At 38.4% G+C, this 19,704-nt stretch overlaps 1 protein-coding gene across 8 annotated transcripts in view; it reads right to left on the bottom strand.

Moving 5' to 3' along the window:
* The window catches only part of FGF13 (fibroblast growth factor 13), a 281,106-nt gene that overhangs the window by 31,324 nt on the left and 230,078 nt on the right, over positions 1–19,704 (bottom strand). For all 8 annotated transcript variants that reach the window (XM_075187305.1, XM_075187304.1, XM_075187309.1 and 5 more), the window contains one exon: positions 17,458–17,561. In XM_075187305.1, coding sequence (XP_075043406.1) covers positions 17,458–17,561 — 104 coding nt within the window. The remainder of the gene's footprint in view (positions 1–17,457; positions 17,562–19,704) is intronic.

Consider the following 19,704-nt stretch of genomic DNA (forward strand, 5'->3'; position numbering starts at 1 on the left):
TTACTTTAAGTCTATAGTGGAAAAATATCATGAGAATAGTTACTAAAGTCCAACTGATCACCAAATTGTATTTCACACTTGTTCCCATATCTTACGAAAATCTGTCATTTGTGTTTCCTGTTTAAATGCATAATGTAATTTTCCATCACTTGAAATCTGTTGTCTCTGATTATATAGTGTTCAGGTATCTTGTTCTGTTTAAATCCCTATGTTGGCCATCCAACCCCTGTTTGTATTTTCAACTGCTAAATGAAGTTTAACCCCCTGATCTGTCAGCATTGTCAGATTAAGCATGGGGCCCTAGGCAACATACTGGTTTGGCCCCCTTGTCTCCTCCAGGGCCGGATTAAGGGAATGGAGGCCCCTGGGCTAAGGGGGCCTCCATTCCCCCATGAGGTCCCCCCCCCCCCACTGATCCGAGCTGCCCGCGCACCCCCCCGGCACTTACCTCCTTGCCCAGCGCGCTGTATGCTCTTTACTGAGGAGATCTCGTGAGAGTGAGACTCACGGGATCTCCTCAGTAAGGAGACTACAGCTTGCCGGGGAAGGACCGCAGTGAAAGTCCTCACTGTAAGTCCGCACTGATCGCGCCGGGGGCGCCCCCGCCCCTGACCGATCAATACTGCTGCTGAGCACTTTCAAGGGCCCCCTGGATGCCATAGGCCCCTGGGCTGTAGCCCAATTAGCCCTATGGTTAATCCGGCCCTGGTCTCCTCCAGTTGTAAACAAAAACCCCAATAAAAATGGATTAGGTTAATCAGGGTCCATGGGTACCCACTGGGCTCTAGGCGGGAGCCTAGGTTGCCTATTGGCTGATCTGTCTATGGCTGTCAGAAGTATATTTATAGATATTAAGGTGGCCAAATAGCAGATGTCCACACTGCTGACCATCAATATTTGCTGAACTTTGATACACTTTATTCTACTGACTTCTACCTGTCTTCCTAAACTGTACATAATAAATACAGAATTCATACATTTTTATACCTTCAGTCTGTGCTTTTTAGCCATGTTATGATCAGAGCTGTTTATGAAATACAACGCAGAGTTGCTCTCTGGATACAATGGTGTCCAATGTAAAGAGCACAGCAGAGCTACTTTGTTTCCAGAGCAACAAAAACAAACAAATCCGCCGAATAACATAAAAACGTGAGAAAAAAAGCACAGATGGCTGCCAAGATGATAAACCAATGTATTAAGTCAAAGTTGCAAGAGGGACTGTACAAGTCAATAAATTATAATTATATGATGATATCTGTTGCAAATTAGTCTAAAGCTGAAAAAGTTGAATTTATTTTCCAAAAGGAATTAACGGAAAGTTTGAATTTTTGTTCTGTAAATATAGATACTTTGTTACCGTCACTAAATATGTCTACTACACACAATGCTCTATTTTATTTAGGGCTTTTATAACACACTTGCTGTAAATGAATTCTATTAAATGAGATTGCAGGAATGATGCATATAGTGCGAGTGTTGTAACCTCCAGTAAACAATAAGACATTTACTTAATTTAGTTTAAACCTCCCTAACCTGGCAAAAATGAATTGGTTGCTATAGTCAAACGCTCATTAGCTTAGCAGTATTAATTAATAAACCTCTGCATATATGTTGTGCAGACAGGCAGTGTCTCATAGTTAGGGAAAATTAGGATTTTCTGCTTTCATGAGGAGAAATATGTTCCACTAATTCTGTCTTAGATCATGTGCACACTGACCTTCTCTGTAATTGAAAACTGTGATGGATGACAATTACAGGTTTACATTAGAAGCAGTAAATCTAATCATTAGATTTTGTGTGTCATATATTAAAGGTATATTAAAGGTGAAGTTAACTGAGTATTTATTTCACGGATTTCTGGCTAGCAAAGAATATAAAAAGAAAAGACAGCTGGGAAAAGGAATTTAAATCAGTTGTTTAATTAATGTGAGTTAAATATTAAAGTTTCAAGTTTCATCCAAGCAATCCTGTACTACGGATTAAGGATGTATACATACACAATATATATATATATACTTATATACACACACACACAATGAGAGTTAGCAAGTCTCAAGCTTAACAATGGAATTGGCCACCTCTTTTAGATAATTCCCCTAAATATAACCTATAAATCCCCTCTATAGTAGAGCTTGGACAGAGGATTGTGCAGCACGTCACACTGCTGTAAGACTCAGTCTTTCCATTCCTCTTAAACAGATCCCCAGTGAGTCCTGTTGTGGGTGTTTGGACTGATTTGCAATAGCTGGGAGTTGCAGCAGGGAAATTAGCTGATCTGTGATGTGATTTGGCACCCTGCTTAATAGAACTGATTTAACACTGTTCCCTTTAATCAGAAAAATGTGAAAATTATATTGTTAATAACAAACCTGATGGGGAAAAACATATTGCAATGGGTTGCACTAAACAGCATAGTCACATGATCGTGCTAATAAAAACTGGGATGCATCGGATGCATAGGATGAATGTATTACGATGTCCAGGGATCCAAACATGTTATGATATATATATATATATATATATATATATATATATATATATATATATATATATATACACAGCACTCCTTACCAGCAGTGTCCCTGAATGTTTTATTTACATGGTATTAACTGTTTGTGGTGGCATTTGGCGGTGAAATGATATGAAGCACATAAAAAAAGAAATATTGCATGATTAAAAATATAAATGAATGTGGATTTATTATCTAGCACCACAGAGTCTGATCCAAATGAGAATGAGCAGCAGAACTCTGCAGGGTACATATCTGAATTTTCAGGCTTGGGTAGGCGGAGGACACAAAGGCAAATGATGCAATTACACAAATTGTATGCAGTTCTCAGTCCTTAGCAATCGCATATTGTGCTTCATGGAACAAAGGCTAGATAATCTCTTCTCCTGCAAACATCTTACCTCATTATCTTTATTTTATAAATTTTTTCTGAGCTTTAAGATATTTATAACTAGCATTTAACGTTAAGGTCTACATTTGGAGGACATATTTTAGTCTTAAGTATAGATGAGGCTAGGATAAGATGGTTCCCCCTAGAGGTCACGGTCTTCCTCTACGCCCCGCTGTCACCATCGTATCTTTTATACCCTGAGAAGTAATAACAATAAATAAAAAGCCAGATGTACTATTTAGAGGTTTTGTTAATCGTGAATAGCTAACCATATGGAGCTATTTAATTGATCATTTAGAGTTGGATGCAATTTACACTTACAACGCAAGTCTCATACTAAGATACGCGTGACTTGGAATAGTACACAAAATGCATACAATAGGCACCAGTGGGGATATTACATTGGGGGGAATGCAGCTGTCACAGATATAGGCTTCACGCAAAATGTTGTAGGGCTCACCTCTCCCCCGACTATCCAAGATTAACAAGAGAACTCATACTCAGCAAATAAGAGCTACGGAACCCAAAACAGTACCTTTCACTGCAATCTAGAAGAAGTTCAAAAACTATATAAACTGTCGCCCAGTTCGCTGCTGAATAGATTATTATGCAGCTAGTGGTTCTCCCACTATACTGCGCAATACATCTCCAACCTCCTCTCCATTCACACTCACTCCCATTCCCTGCGATCGGCCAATGACCATCGCCTCTCCTCCACTCTAATCACCTCATCCCACTCAAGAATCCAAGACTACTCCCATGCAGCCCCCCTCCACTGGAAATATTATTTTAATTAAATCTTACAACCTTATATAAACTTTCTTTATATAAACTTTTTTTATGCACTCAAAGCATAAAACATAAATATATATTAGGGAAAAATGCCCCTTAAAAGTCCAGCTTAAGTCCATAATAAATAATCAATAAAACATAACATAAAACAGAAAGGGTGCCTATACCAAATAAACAACAGAAATCAAATCATAACAACATATCAAATCTATACAATCCCTTATACCAAACATGTTCAGGTCAAGCAAAGAAGAAGTAACCAAGACATATGCAAAGCCATATTTGAAAAATTACATTTGACTCAGAAAATCTAGGGGGGGGGTAAAAAGATAGAAATCCTTAGACAGAGAAAGCCACCGGACTGTGACCCCATTACAGAGGCCTCAGACCCTACCAGAGTCTGACCCAGTTTGCATTGTTCATCCAGCGCTCCTCCATATCCCTTAACTTCCACACCTCATGGAGAATGTCACCCACCACCACTTCACAGGGATGGACCTTTTGTCTGATGGAAACACCTATCCTTGAAAGCACCATAGACTTTTTCAGGGTAAATGAGCCCCGAAAGGCAAGGGGTGCCCAAAGTCCTGGAAACTCTCCTGTAAATTTCTATGTTAAAGGGGCACTCAAGCAAGAAGTGGTCCATGGTCTCCTCCTTTTTGACACTCCTCCCGTGGACAACCACGATCATCAGCACTTCTATACCTAAGGTTCCCCCTCATAGAGTCCCCCATATAAGGAGGGCCAGACAATGTCCAAAAACTTAAGAGGAACTGTCCCAGAATAAACCAAGGAAAGACCCTCCGAACACACATCACATGGGCAGTCCCTCAGTGACAGCTGAACCTAGAAGAGAGAATGCAGGATTCTCCTATCCAAATCCCTTCTAGAGAAGTTCCTAACTTCCCACTTCCAGGCCCCAATGCCTTGTCACTTTTAATCCCAGAGACACATAGGTCGGAAGATACCCATGACGGACCCGGAAGGTCCTCACCCTGCCACCTTCCATCCAAACATTAACAAAGGGATGCATCCAGACCCTAAAGTCACCTACCCATTGAGGAGGAGTCTCAAGAAAGAGACTACTGAGGTGCAACTTTAAAAAAGTTGTTAGAAAGAACAGCACTGGGTTAACCATACCCAGGCCACCATCCCTCCTCGATCTGTAGGTCAATGTTCGCTTGATCAGGTTCAGCCTATTGCCCCAAAGTAAAAGGAAGAAAACTGCATAAACCCTAGACCATAAAGACTGTGGCAAAAGGCATACATAGCTAATGTACAGAAACTCCGGGATCAGGTAGGTCTTCACAAGGTCTACTCTTTCCCTAAGATAAAGCTTCCTCCAGTTTTATCTCCCAGTTTTTCTTGACATAATCACCAGGTCCGAATTGAATTCCTAAAATTTTGATCTTGCTTCTGGCCAGGGGAAGGCTGTCCGGAAGATCGAACTGACAACCTTCATCTCCCATCCAGAAAACTTCACTCTTTTCCTGGTTTACTTTCGAGCCATTTGCCTCTGCAGGGGTTGGATGCAGACAGTTGCTACCTCTATTGCTTCCACAGGACTCGACAAGACGACAGTGACATCATCCACGTAGGCCACCACCTTCAAAGGACACTTCGGACCCAACAGCACCCCTCCTATGGAGCCGCCTTCAATCCTTCGAATGAAAGGATCTTTTGTAAACACGTACAAGAGGTTTGTTTTTTTTGCCCCCCTCCACTGGAACGACCTCCCTTGCTTTATCCGACTGTCCCCTAATTTGTACACCTTCAAACGGGCACTTAAAACTCATCCGTTCCGCAAAGCCTAGAAGTCATCCACCTAACCTTCTCTTCATGCTTGACCTCCTCACCTCTCCTTCCCTGACACGCTTCTTGCTCCTCTTGCGATTGATCCCCTTGTGCCTCCTGTCTGCTTACCCTCCCTATAGGATGTAAGCTCTTACGAGCAGGGCCCTCTTCCCTCCTGTCTCTCTACCTATTCTTCTCCTCCAACTCCACTGTGCAAGCCAAGTTTCAAGCTATTGAAGTACTGGTATTCTTTGTTTACTGTTCTGTACTGTTTTACCCTGTTTGGTTCACTGTCTGTTTTCTGTACGGCGCTGAGGAAATCTTGTAGTGCCTTATAAATAAAGATTATTATTAATAATAATAATAATAATAATAATAATAATAATAATAATAATAATAATAGTAATCTTAGAGCCTCACCAGACCACAGCAAAACTAAATTAACTGACATAGCTATAGTTCATAACTGCCTATATTTTGGATCTCCCCCTCCTGCAGATGTCGCAGGAGAGGACCAAAGGACAAGTGTGGTGGGCATGGTTATGAGATTTGTTTAATTGCACAGCGGGGGTGGGCCTTGATTACATGATTCACCCTACACACTTCCTAAGTAATTTGTGAGTGATCTGGGAGAATGTTCTACTTTCCAGGGAGTCCACAAGAACTCCACGACATTCAGGAGTCCCACAGACATTCTGGGAGACTAGGCAAGTACGCTATAGTTACAGACTAGGGATAAGTGAACCCACAGCAATTATATGTATAAATGGGTTGGTTACTTCTCTAGGTTTTTTTGTGACTTGAGGGTATGAACTAGTACCGTAACCAAAATATGCTATTTCACGTACAATATTTTGTTTTGATAAAAATTATGTCTCATAATTTTACGATGCAGGATATATAAATTGATTGTTAATTTGCGGCTTACTACTGGGTAACTACATGAGAAACTTTCTTTCATGCCTTCAAATTGTTTGGGTTTGCAATTCAGACAATTTCATACAAGATCTGAAACTGCAAGGAATGTTTAATCCTTCTCTACTTTGAAGCAAGAACCAGTATAAATAACACGTTCTTGCTTTGTTGTATCTTTGGCAGTAGTGTATTTTGTCTGAGTTTTGAAGTATAATCAAATATACATATCAAGCAGTTTACAAGGACAAAGGTGTAAAGTCCTTTATACATTAATGAAAACTTTCTTTCATATTAACGAATTGGCACATTAATGTATCTTCAGGCTCAAAAAAATGAGAGGGTTTGTTTCCACACTTGGGGCTGAAGTTAATCTCCAAGTGTCTGCAATAGTAAACATTTTCTAGAATAATTAATGTTTAATGAGCCACACTTATAGTTTAAATAAACCTGATTAAGAACTTAAAGGGCCTTAAGCAAGATACTGGTTTGAGATGACTGACCCCTCTGTTAGTCAAAAAACACATAAAAACAGGTTAGAGTAATCTTGGCCCATCCATTCCCACTGGGCTCTAGAAGCCCAGTGGTTTGTTTGCTCAGGTTACCAAATTGGCCTAGAATACAGTACAGATTGCGTAACAACAATCGGTTGCTCTTCCTATAATAATATCAGACGATAAACATTCACTTTATAGGAAACTTACCTAACATAACAAGTGCCATTGCAGTTTGCACCCTATAAGTATTGCTGGGCTTGGCGTTGAAACAACATTTTAGCACCACTGGGGGTAAATGTATTACACTTGCCCTGTAAAGACATTGCCATTTTAAATTTGCCCTGCAAAGTCACTGAATATGCAAAAACCACAGTTTAATACATTTACCACCTGGAGTCAAGGACGAGTATAGAACTGTTATTATTATTATCATTTATTATTATTATTATTATTATTATTAATTTTTATTTATAGGGCGCCACAAGGTATCCGTAGCACCGTACAAGGACAAACAGTATCACAGTACAGGGTGAGACAGCACTGTACAGTTAACAAGAAGCACAGTAGCTCAAAATACAGCTAGAGAGGGTGGGGGAAACGTATAGGCTGCATACACTGGAAAACTGAGCCCAACAGGGAGAGCGCAGATGACAGGTGAGAGCCACAGAGGGGTAAAGAGAGTAGCGAGAGGGGTCGAAGGTCAGAAGGTCCTCAAGGAGGAGGCTGAGTAGCTGGAGAGCAGAGTGGTGGAGATCAGGAGGAGAGGTGGCCCTGCTCAAAGGAGCGTATAATCTAAGGGGAGGGGTGGACAGACAGAGAGACACAAGGGTGAGAGGAAGAAAGGGGGAGAACGGAGGCTGAGTCAGGGAAGGGGGAAGGGGGAGGAGAATGGCAATGTGTGTAGTTATGTGGAAGATGTTTATTTATATAGTGCTAATCATATTATGCAGTGCTGTACAGAAAATATATTAGTTTACAGTATAAATTCCCTGTTATGGTGGCGTGGGAGTGGCATAGTTGTCTGTAGCAAGGTTATAGTGGGACCTAGGCTGCATATAGTGGGCATGGTGCTGATATACATTAGTTCTGTGATGCTAGCCACTGTACTGTATATGGAGGTTTATTTTGCAAATGTGGATGGCATGAGATTGTTATACAGAACATTGCCTGCGATGTGCCGATGAACTTCATTGCGATATTCGCCTGTACACATTTCTAGGCACTGGTACCCCAACATTGCAAATTTTCCTGCGCATCCGCATGAGGTTGCATTGACCGTGCTGGAGGCACTCCATGGCACATTGCGCAAAACTGAATTCCCCTAAGACTAAATGAGGTGGATATTAGACTTTATATAATATACATGGGTGTATATAATATGCTAGACAGGTGGGTCTACCCTGCGTAGTATATCACTTGCCATATCGCGCATGCTACTTATGACATATGACATACTGTACCATGGCCATAGGAACATACAGTGAATAACAAAACTAACACTTCAAATAATAAACCATAGTCTTATATAAAATATATAAAATTGGATTTCTCGAATACATTTAAGCTAGCAACAGATACTGACATTTTTTAAAACTACAATTATTTTAAAGCTTTTGGAAATATGTAAAAGTGGATGCCCTAGGTAATGAGGGAAGACCGAGTGGGTGTAAATTGGAACATTGATATATCTGTCATTCTGGCTCCTGATGTACCTAAAAGCTGTTCTGCTCCTGGCATCCTGTTATCATCTGGGGATATAAAAATAAGTATATAGCCTATTTCTAAATTAGAAGCCTGAGCTTCTGGCAGCCCTATTTCATTAAATAAAGGGTTGTGTAAAGGGGTTTCATTGTCTGCTTAATATATGTATGTATGTATGTATGTATGTATGTATGTATGTATGTATGTATGTATGTATATATATATATATATATATATATATATATACGAATGGGTTACTCTATTCTGGGGTGTTTTCTTTTATTCAAATGCTTTTTATTAAGATTCTTCTCCCTATAAACATGTTTATATGTTACAAGATTTTCCGTGCTAAGTAAAATATAGGTACACTTATTTCTGGCAGATGGTTATTCAATAACAGGTGCTTATAGGAAGCATGTATGCTCTCTTTTCACAATCATTGTGTCATTAGGTGGCAGTAGTTTTGCAATAAACCTCATCCAATCAATGTGGCATATACTATTTTCTCTACTACTGTAAAATGCCTGTACACATAGTAATAATGTTCTCAGTTTAAAAATAACTTCTATTCAGATATAGCCATGTACAGGATAGGGTATACATTTTTTTTTTCAGTGCATAAAATAGGAATTATGTAGATATATTCAGTGGCTGAACTACAGAGGGTGCAGCCGTTACGGAATCATTAGGTGATGGGGGCCCTGCATTGCCTGGTGATCCCCAATCTAAGGTGCCCGCACCTCCAGAAAGAGGAAGCCTCTCCTGAGCATGTGCTATATATATATATATATATATATATATATATATATATATATATATATATTTATTTATTTATTTAGATAGATAGGTATAGAGAGATAAATTCGAGCAAATCAGGTTGCACTCTACAATTCTATTATTATTATAAATCCGACTATATATATATATATATATATATATATATATATATATATATGTGGGTGTTTCCAACTGAAGTATATCTTAGTGGCTAAAGAAACGAGCTGTCAATGAGAAGTGATCTGAATTTCTGGAGCCATAAGGACTGGACATCAAGGATTCTATATAGGATGTCGGGAATCTAATTACAGATAAGCTGTTTATTATTCGTTTTTTGGTACGAGGCCAATTCACTTGTTTGTCACACTGAGAAGACTAATTGTTGGTCATTTAATACACTATGCGTGGCGCTTCTCTTCTTTTGTCTTTTAGATATATATATATATATATATATATATATATATATATATATATATATATATATATATATATAAATTGTCAATTTACATATTGTTTATCTATTTTAATGATATGGACTATTTATCCTTTAATAGCTAACGGATATTTACTAGAATGCAGATCCATGTTGGTGATTCATCGAATGCTTTGTAACTGCTCATGTGACCTCTGTGGTGACATCATCTTGTAAACACACTCACTATTGTTAAAAGTTTATAAACCAGCTTGCATCCTTTCAACACACTCTCTCTTAGAAATCATGAAAGACCAGGTTGTAACCATTCTGTATGCTGTGAACTTTACAACTGCTGTAACTTAATATTTAACAAGTAAACAGTTTTCTGCTACAACGTCTACCAGTTAGAATGGACAATAGTAATTTATTTTGAATATGAATTTATCAGTTGTGCGGCCTAGAAATGCACTTTACTGCCCCTGGATATATTTGTCTGGAATTTATCTGTAAGGCTAGTGTGACTTTGGGGGCATCTACTCATTTGTAAGATACATGCTGTATCAGAGTGTATCTAACACCAGACACATGTCATCTGCAGACAACCGGTCCCCATTGGTGAGTCATATATTTAACATCATCAGGTTTGCACAAGTCAGTTCAAACCCGATGCTGATAAGTGTGTGACAAGACAGTGAGAGCCGGGAACATGCAGAGTGTATATAATCAATGATTAGACATAGGATGGATGTTATATTTTCCAGCTGATTTGGAAATGTAGTTGTCACCACGATGCTCTACCAGTCAAGCCTACGCAAAAAGATTGGTGTGAGACAAACATACATCATACATCCCAGGCGCAATCTCAAATACAAAGAGATAAACATTCCTTTTCTTGGATTTCGGGAACCAGAGATGGCATAATGTAGTAATCAGAGAGAAGTGTTATTAAAATGGAGAAAAAGTGATATTTCTCCTTTTACAAAATGATTGACGGATGTCAATCAATTTTAATAACAGTGAAAATGATGTATTCCCTTATTACATGTAGAAAAGCACAAGATAAACTATTCACCTTAATAAAATTATAACATCTTCAACACATCCATGAATAAACTATTTCAATATCATGTGTTAATCTTAATGGACATAATTCAACAAGTTCAAATCTAATGCTTCACCAACAATACATGTTAATCATCGAATAATGGATGGAACGTTAAGGCAGATCCGTATGTATAAAATGTGTTAGAGGACAATGCTTGATTTCAGTTCCATTGTATAAAACAAAGCATACAAATTGAAATGGAATACATTATGTGAGTCCAAAAAAGCGTGTAAATCCTCAAAAAGCCTCACTATACACACGCTAAGTAATCTTTCGTAAGAATTTGCACTGTGTAAAATAGCAATAAAATATGAACATTACCAAAGAGTGCACACTTTAAATGCTGTTTGAAATAAACCTGTCTCCCCATTTTGATTAGTTTCATGCATTTTATAAGGATACTGGAAAGAGATGAAAACTTGGTATAGTATGTGACTATGCCAGAACAGGGACACCAATTATCAAAACCCGTTAGAGCATTCTGTGTGTCTGGGAAGTGGATAAATATAGTGCAGAAATTATCTTAATACTAAAGTATATATATATATATAGACATTATAGACATATAGTGGTCGAAGTGAAAATTTAGAAGTGGAGGTATGAAAAATGTGACGGCACTGTAGGTGAATGAATGGAATTTGGGAGTGTAACAATGAAGGCAGCAGGAGCGGCAGTATGGCATACCACCGTATACACTAAATAGACAGCTTTCAAAAATGCTTATAATATACACAGCATTCATATTTACAGATCTGTCAAGCCTACCGAAGGCTCAGGAGTCTCCTGTCATTCAACCCTGTCTTAGAGTCTCAAGATATTTACCCCCAATCTCACTGATTTCATGAGATCCATAGACAGGAGGTTAAAATTATCCCACCATCACTTCGATAGTTGGTAGAGAGGAAACACAAGGTGGCAAATCCCTCTATTTACTCTACTAAAGAGGTAGCTGTATTGGAAAGCTGCCAAAACAACTAGACAGGTACGTGCACTTTTAATGGTGCATGATTTGCGTGGGAGAGAGAGAGAGAGAGAGAGAAGGGGAGAGAGAGAGAGGGAGATGGAGAGAGTGGGAGATGGAGAAAGAAGGAGAGGAGGTGAGAGAGAGAAAGATTTAGGGAGAGCGAGGGAGAGGAAGAGGGGGAGCGAGGGAGAGGAAGAGGGGGAGAGAGGGAGAGAGAGGGAGGGGAGAGGGGGAGAGGGGGAGAGGGGGAGTGAGAAGGGAGAGAGAGGGAGAGGCAGAGGGAGAGGGAGAGAGAGAGATGGAGAGGGAGACTGAGGGAGAGAGCGAGAGGGGGGAGAGGGAGAAAGAGGGAGAGAGCGAGAGGGGGGAGAGGAAGAGAGAGAGAGACAGAGAGACAGAGGGAGAGGGGGAGAGGGGGAGAGAGGGAGAGACAAAGGGACAGGGGGAGAGAGTGAGAGGGAGAGAGGGGAGATGGGAGAGGGAGATCGGGAGAAAGAGAGAGAGGGAGAGATACTCAAGTGCTGAAGAACACACATCCATTTGCCAAATATTATTGTATAAATAATATTAAAAACAGAATAATTCAAAGCTAAATTTACAGGACACCTCTTTTTTCACTGTGTTTTCCCTTTTTAACAACTTTGTTACTGAGTGGCTGCTAAAGTGTTTTTCCTCTACATTGCTTTATAGATCTATAATATACATTAATCTTTCAATGTCACATCAGCACAGTATTGAGGCTCAGCAACCCATAGCAAATGTACATCACATTCTCCATGCATGTCTGTGCTATAATTGGGTTATGCTGAGAGACAGAGAGAGGTCACCATCCGTATTAAATGTGAGAGCTTTTTGGAAGATGGACGTCTTCATAAATGAACCATGAACACACAAAGTATACAGGTAAGGGGAGAGTCCCTGGCTGAAAGGGTCTTTTTTCAAGCACAAAGTGCGCTAGAATACATAATAAGTATTTCATTACATAAATTATAAAAATTAAAAAAAGTACTAAAATAGCCAAATAAGAAAAAAAATGATAATAATAAAAGTTACAAAACACATTCTGAAATGTCATTTTCACAGAAAATCCTGTTCACTGTGCCTGTCTCATGGGGGAATGAAGAACTGTGAATTCTTTTCTGTCACCGAACTGCAGATGGGGAATTCTGTTTCTTACAAGTAATTACCTTTCTATGCAGGCGAATGTGAATTGAGAAATTCATTCAATGGGTACACAAGATGAAATAGCTTTGTTGCAGAGCTGCAGCTTGTCGGCTCATCTCTGTAAAGTCTTTATACCCCACAAAATCCAATAATTGGGGTGTATATTAAATTAAGGGACTTGGTACAGCAGCATTATAATTCAGTCTTGTTTTAAAAATACAGCAGCTAACTTATAATGATAGAAATATGGACATAAATTAACTAGCTCCTTACTTTACAACATTTAATTTTTTTTATTTACACAACAATTACCCAGCAAAGTCATGTGACGTCTGCACTTGTGCAGAAATACAGATACTTTATAAATAATAATAATAAATAAGAAACTACACATTTCTTAGCAATAAACAGACATATTTTCAAACATCATGTTCCACAGAAATTCTAAACCATACCTGCCAACTCTCCTGGAATGTCCGGGAGACTCACAAAATCCGAGTAGGACTCCCGGGAGAGCAGGCAAGTATCCCGTCATTTTGTGCCCCCGCAATAAAAATGGTGGGTTTTTTTGTCGTGGGGGGCGGAGTCAAAATGACACAATTTACCGCACCCCGCCCCGGAACTCCCGGAATTAACTATGCAAAAGTAGGCAAGTATGACTAAAACTCATTTACCAAACAGACAGACATGAAAATCTTTGTTGCTTTTGCAAATGCGCTTATTTGGCCACTAAGTTCAGGACTTGATAACCTGTGGCTCTCCAGGTGTTGTGAAACTACAAGTCCCAGCATGCTTTGCCAGCCGAAAACTGGAGGGGTATTGTGGGACCATATTTATATACATACATGCCTACTTTTAGGCACTGAAGTCCGGGAGATCCCAGACAGGAGGCGTGACTAGAGGGTGGCAGGGGGCGGGGCGCGGTGAATTGCGTAATTTTTGCCCCGAACCCTCGTTGAAAAATTATGTTTTTCGCCACGAATCGCATTATTTTGGCCAGGTATTTGCTGGATGCAGGAGAATTGCCTGCTCTCCCGGGAGTCCGGGAGACCGACCCGAGTTTCGGGAGTCTCCCGGACGTTCCGGGAGAGTTGGCGAGTATGTTTATATATATATATAGGCACCATCAGAGGCATTACTAACTAGCTGTGGGTCCTGATGCTGGGAAGCATGAAGAAGGGATCCGGGGCCCACAGCTCGCTAGTTCCAAGTGTAGCGGGCCCCATAATCTCCATGTGTGCCTGTGCACGTAACCTGCTGCACCAATGGTAGCTCCGCCACAGGGCACCATAAATATAGGCACAAATGGATGTAAATGTAATATTCTAAAATACTGATAACATAGCAGCTAAGGATGGTGTTTTGTGTGCAATAAAATTAGAGTGTATAAATTCTATAGTTTTTAAAAAATAAAATAAAAATATATAATGGCTCAAGCAAAAATAGAAACAAAAAAAAATCAACATTTGAAAACAGTATGTATGAGTCATCGGTTACAAGAGTGAAATGGGAGCCGAGAAGCTTGTAATAAGCTGTCACAGTTTGTGGGAAAGTCATAGCACAAGTATTGATTGAGCTAGCTTACTCTTAAATGTCGGCCAGGTTGCAGGACAGAGATTACTGTCAAATGCTACATCTAATGAGTGACATATAAAGATACATTTTGCAAGAGGATGTTTGTGCATTTTAAGAAATCATCCAATGGTACAATAACTGCATAAATGGACTAACTTAATGGGATATCCACCTACTATAATATTCTGGATACATTTGTGCATCTACATATAGGCATGTCCATGCTGACCAACAATGTTTATTTAATACATTTTGTTTCTGTATTTTTATTTTCAGGACAGATATGAGTTTCTTTTGGTACCATCGTCTAGTAAATACATTATTAAAAAGTTTTTTTAATAAAAAAATACTTTTTCCTGTTTCTCCAATAGTTACTTACACAAATTTATCTCATCCCACAACACATTCTTTATATGAATTCTACTATTTACAGATATATTATTATTGGGGGATCTGTCTCTGTTTTGAGCCATAATAAAGTGTATGTGTTAAGTGCATGTGTGTCTTTTTACCTTTTTATTCTTGAATTTATTCTGTGTGTATCTCTTTATTTATTTTTAAAACTTTTGATAGGAAAATTGTGTGTTAACAAGCAACGCCATAAGCTTGAATGTTACCAACATCCAAGCTTATGTTAGAGCCTATAAATATATGGTCTAACTGTAGGTGTGCTGTGAGAGAGATTATGTGGATCCTACTAGACCTACAGCCTATCTGTAGTGGTGACCACTTCAACATGGTCTCTTACAGTCAACAGAGTCCCGCCTTTGATGTCTTGTGCACAGCTATCCCAGAGAGAGTGCTGTATTCATGTGTGCAGGAATTGGTCAGGTGTACTGAAGGTCATATGGTTGTGACCTAAATATAAGTCAGGTATCTCTTTGTTCATTTAAGTTCCAAAACAACCTGGGGGCCGTTCTAAGTATTGGACAGCCATTGCTGTAAAGCAGTAGCCGCGCCACACCTAGTTAACTCTCAAGCAGTGAAAGCAGAGGAGTCATTTTTGTTCATCTACTGAGAGTGAAATCTACAAAATGTCCAAACTATGGTAAAAAAAAGTCACCCTACTGCATAATTATGGATTATTACATCATCTAGAAAGTGACATTTGCTATTTAAGACATTAACTTGGAGTGCAGTATAATTTTTTTTATAATATCTACAAAAAATATTGCAGACAGAACTCAATCATTAAAAATGTGGAATGGAGTGCTGAAAACGTATGCCATGCTCATCTGTTGTGGTGACCGATATTTTCAATCTTGGCACATAAAGTCAATAGAGTTTATTGCAGGATACTGTATTACATTGGGCAACCCCCCACATACAATCGTGCTTGTTGTGGAACAATAACACTAGCTTTGTTTGAGAAATTGTGAAAGTGGTCCCCCCCCATGAACAATCCAAGTCAAATGACAAATGAAAGCTTCAAACAATTTAAATACCCATTCTGTTTTTAACAAGAAGATATTTACGGAGCACATTATAGAGTATACACTCTATGCATATATATAGTAAGACACATCATTTTACACATTCTTATGGCTCTGCTTTGTGCCATTTTGTTCTTCTCCTGTTGGGAATTCTCATTGCCAAACTTTATGAAACTGTGATTCCTCAACCCTTCCATTGCAGACGTTCCTTAACCATTTTTTTTTTTACTTTTTATTTTTTAACAGCAGAGAAACAATATAGGTCACAAAATCCATTAGACATAGACATGGCAAGTTATACAGAACATTGAATATTAGAACTCAAACAAAAACATAAAGATTTTGGGATCCTATGGACAGCCTTTGGACAAGTGAAAACACAAAACGGTAACATGGGATGACGTGAGATGATGAGACCAGGTAATATTGGGAACAAGTGATAAAAAATAGCTGCTGGGTTTTTGTAATTTTTTAAAGGGTTGTTAGGCATGGGGAGGGAATTAAGGAGGGGGGGTGATCCATAGTTAGGAAGAGGTGAAGAGAACACACAGGTGGGTGGTAAATAATGGAGAGAGGGGAGGCAAAGGGGGGAGGAGAGGGGTAGTAATCATAGCAACTCTGTGAACCCATTAGGGTGGACCACACACAAACAGCAGATGAGCCATAAGAGCCAAGTAACAAGATAACTGACAGGGGAAATTAAGGAGTTATGATGTGCCTGGGGTGCTGCCATCGTTATTTAAATACTAGGGATCCCACACTTTAGTAACTGTATCATGGAGAAGGCTTGTGGTAGATTCCATAGAGGCTGTGTGCCAAATTCTGCTAATAACTACATTTCTGGAAGGTTGTAAAGCCAGTCTCTGGCCATTTGTCCTTAACGTTTTATTTCAGCGTTCTATTATAAAATCTCAGATGTCCAAGTAATAAGCTATAGAACCTATACTACATTACTTTCCTCTTTGTTTTCATAAGCAGGGACATTTATTTGTCACAGAAAGGCGATATATATATATAAAACAGTGGTTGATGTGGACTTGGTACTAGAAAGAGCAGGGGTAGTCCACTTCCAATTTAACTGCAAGAGAAGCTGATCCATCTATATTCCCTCCTACACACTTGTTACATTCTTACTGCAATGGAACAATCAATGCCTCACTTAATACCCTACCCCTCTACACATTAGAACTAATATACAACAGGTACAAGCATTTCTACAGAGGTATCATTGTTAGTAAATCAGGTGACAATGACCTGGGTCGCTTTGATCCTTTTACTAGTAGCAATCTTTTGCACAGATCTGTACTGCAAGCACAAACACATCCTTACAAGTCCCAATAACAAGATATATTCAACAGTATGAATGTATTTTAATTCATGCATGCACCATTTATAATATATGCATTTCACCAATACATGAGTACTTACTGATGTGTACAAGTAACCTTCACTGTTCATTGCCAGGTATAATTTAGTTTGAACACCTTGAATTGCCACCACTCGTAGGCCAACTGGTATGAGGTTAAACAAAGCTGAAACAAATACAAATGAAAACAAACTGAGTATAGTTATATCAGCATACTACAAGTGCTTAAGTATTTTTCAAGCATTGCAGCCAGCTTCCTAATGCAGCCTCTTAAAAACATCAAGTAGCAGTAAGTGGCTCACTATTTCATAGGGACTGTAATTTATCACCGCACGTGTGATGCACGTCTTCTGTTAATGTAAAGAACTACTGTACTACTGCCACATGAAATAAGCAGTTATAATCTAGAAGAGACTAATGCTACATTAATATAATGATAACAATAATAACAACTAATACGAAAAACAAGATTTGTGTAATTATTTCACTGCTCTGTGATTAATTCATAGCCACTTCTTACTATCAGGCATTCATTTGTATTCATTCAAATTGCAACTTGTGTTAGTAAAACTGAATGACTAATCATTTCGATGTTGCATTTAAAAAAAAACAAAAAACATTACACGCTTCTTGTTTCTAATGTCAAGATCTGTTTTTGCCAACAATAGTCTTATTGCATTAAAGTCTCCATTTTTTAATTGCAGTTTACAGTTATTTAATAAAATATAAGTTATACAAATGTTATTTTTTATTATGCTTTATAAGAAAAAATATTAAGGTGCATTTTTGGGATCTCACAGGAATATTGTACAGGTTGTTTATACATCTACTTTCTGTTTCTTGTAAACAAAGTAAAAAAGACAAATACAATCATACAAGACAAATGTATTGGAACGAGCAAGGAAAACATTATATATAAATATATACACATAATAAAGTTGGATTTTCAATTTGTAGTTGCAGATACGTAATAGAATTAATATGTTTTTGAATTGCAGATGCTGTCTTTTTTACCAAGTATATTGCAGTTCTTAACAATACAAAAGCTCACACAGGTATACAATAAAGATAACACATAAAAGTACTATTTGCTTGATATATTAAAAAACAAACAAACATAAAAAATCCCCTAGCTTATATTTTATCTATGAGCAAGCGGCTCTAAGTGTTTATTTTTGTATATTTCAGTTTAAATTGCATTTTGGAAGTTAATCAAAGCAAGCTCAGAGTGCAGGCTGCTAAAATGAATTAAAGGTTTGCAGAATAATGTGAAGGCGTACTGGAAAGTTATCTGCTAATGTCTTCTACACAGTGCAATTACTTGGGTTAAACCAATTTAAGAGAGGTTAACGGTGATGCAAAAGTAATTTCTAAGAATTAACAAAGCTGGAGCACAGCAGGACCTATGCAATATCCTAACAAAGGACTGGTGGCAACTTAATAGTGTCAACATTTCTTTTTAGGGTATATGACACACAAAAGGATAGATTTAGAATTGCCTGCAAATACATTTGCACTGTGTTGTGCTTTGTGTAAAATGTGCTACACTGCTTATGGGTACAACTTGCATCAGTCTTTTGAGCTTTTACGTATCTAACACTTGCGATCCTATGCGATTCAAGAGGCGGACCAGAGTCGTGCAGTACAGTAAAGGCACGAAGATGCAAGTTAAGATAAATCTCAAAGAGGTGTGTTTATTTTAGGTTACACAAATTCTTGAAATATATTAGTTGCCAAATGTAAATTCTGCTCCTAAACAAAACAGGTGCAATATTTGAGCTATATGATTGCTGCATATTTGCTTCAGACACACCTATATACTTGACTTACGTTTGCATGTATCTTAAGGTGCTTGTAACGCAAAATAGAGATGTACACATATTTGCGCATATAAGCAACACTTTCCAAATCATCTGCTAGATCTTGGGTCAGCACGGTGGCTCAGTGGTTACCACATCTGCCTCATAGGGCTGGGGTCATGAGTTTGATTCCCGAACAGTGTGTCTGTGTGTGTTAGGATATATATATATATATATATATGTATATACACATACACAAAGTATATAGAACATATGAAGAAAAAAATACCCCTGCGTAAAAAGCCCTAAGACAGAATTTTGACTCCTGGGATACTAGTAAAGCAGAAATGATGTCAGCCTCTGTGCACAATATCACATTAATAAGTCAAGAGTTATATTAAAAAAAAAAGTTTCAGGAAAAAGTAATGGCTGCTTTTGCACCGATCCTAAATTCTTTCACATGACAGCAATTTGGTGGCATCTGCCTTTCATATCTGCTTTTATGTGTCT

This window comes from Mixophyes fleayi, chromosome 9 (genome assembly GCF_038048845.1).
Source record: "Mixophyes fleayi isolate aMixFle1 chromosome 9, aMixFle1.hap1, whole genome shotgun sequence".
NCBI classification, from domain to species: domain Eukaryota; kingdom Metazoa; phylum Chordata; class Amphibia; order Anura; family Limnodynastidae; genus Mixophyes; species Mixophyes fleayi.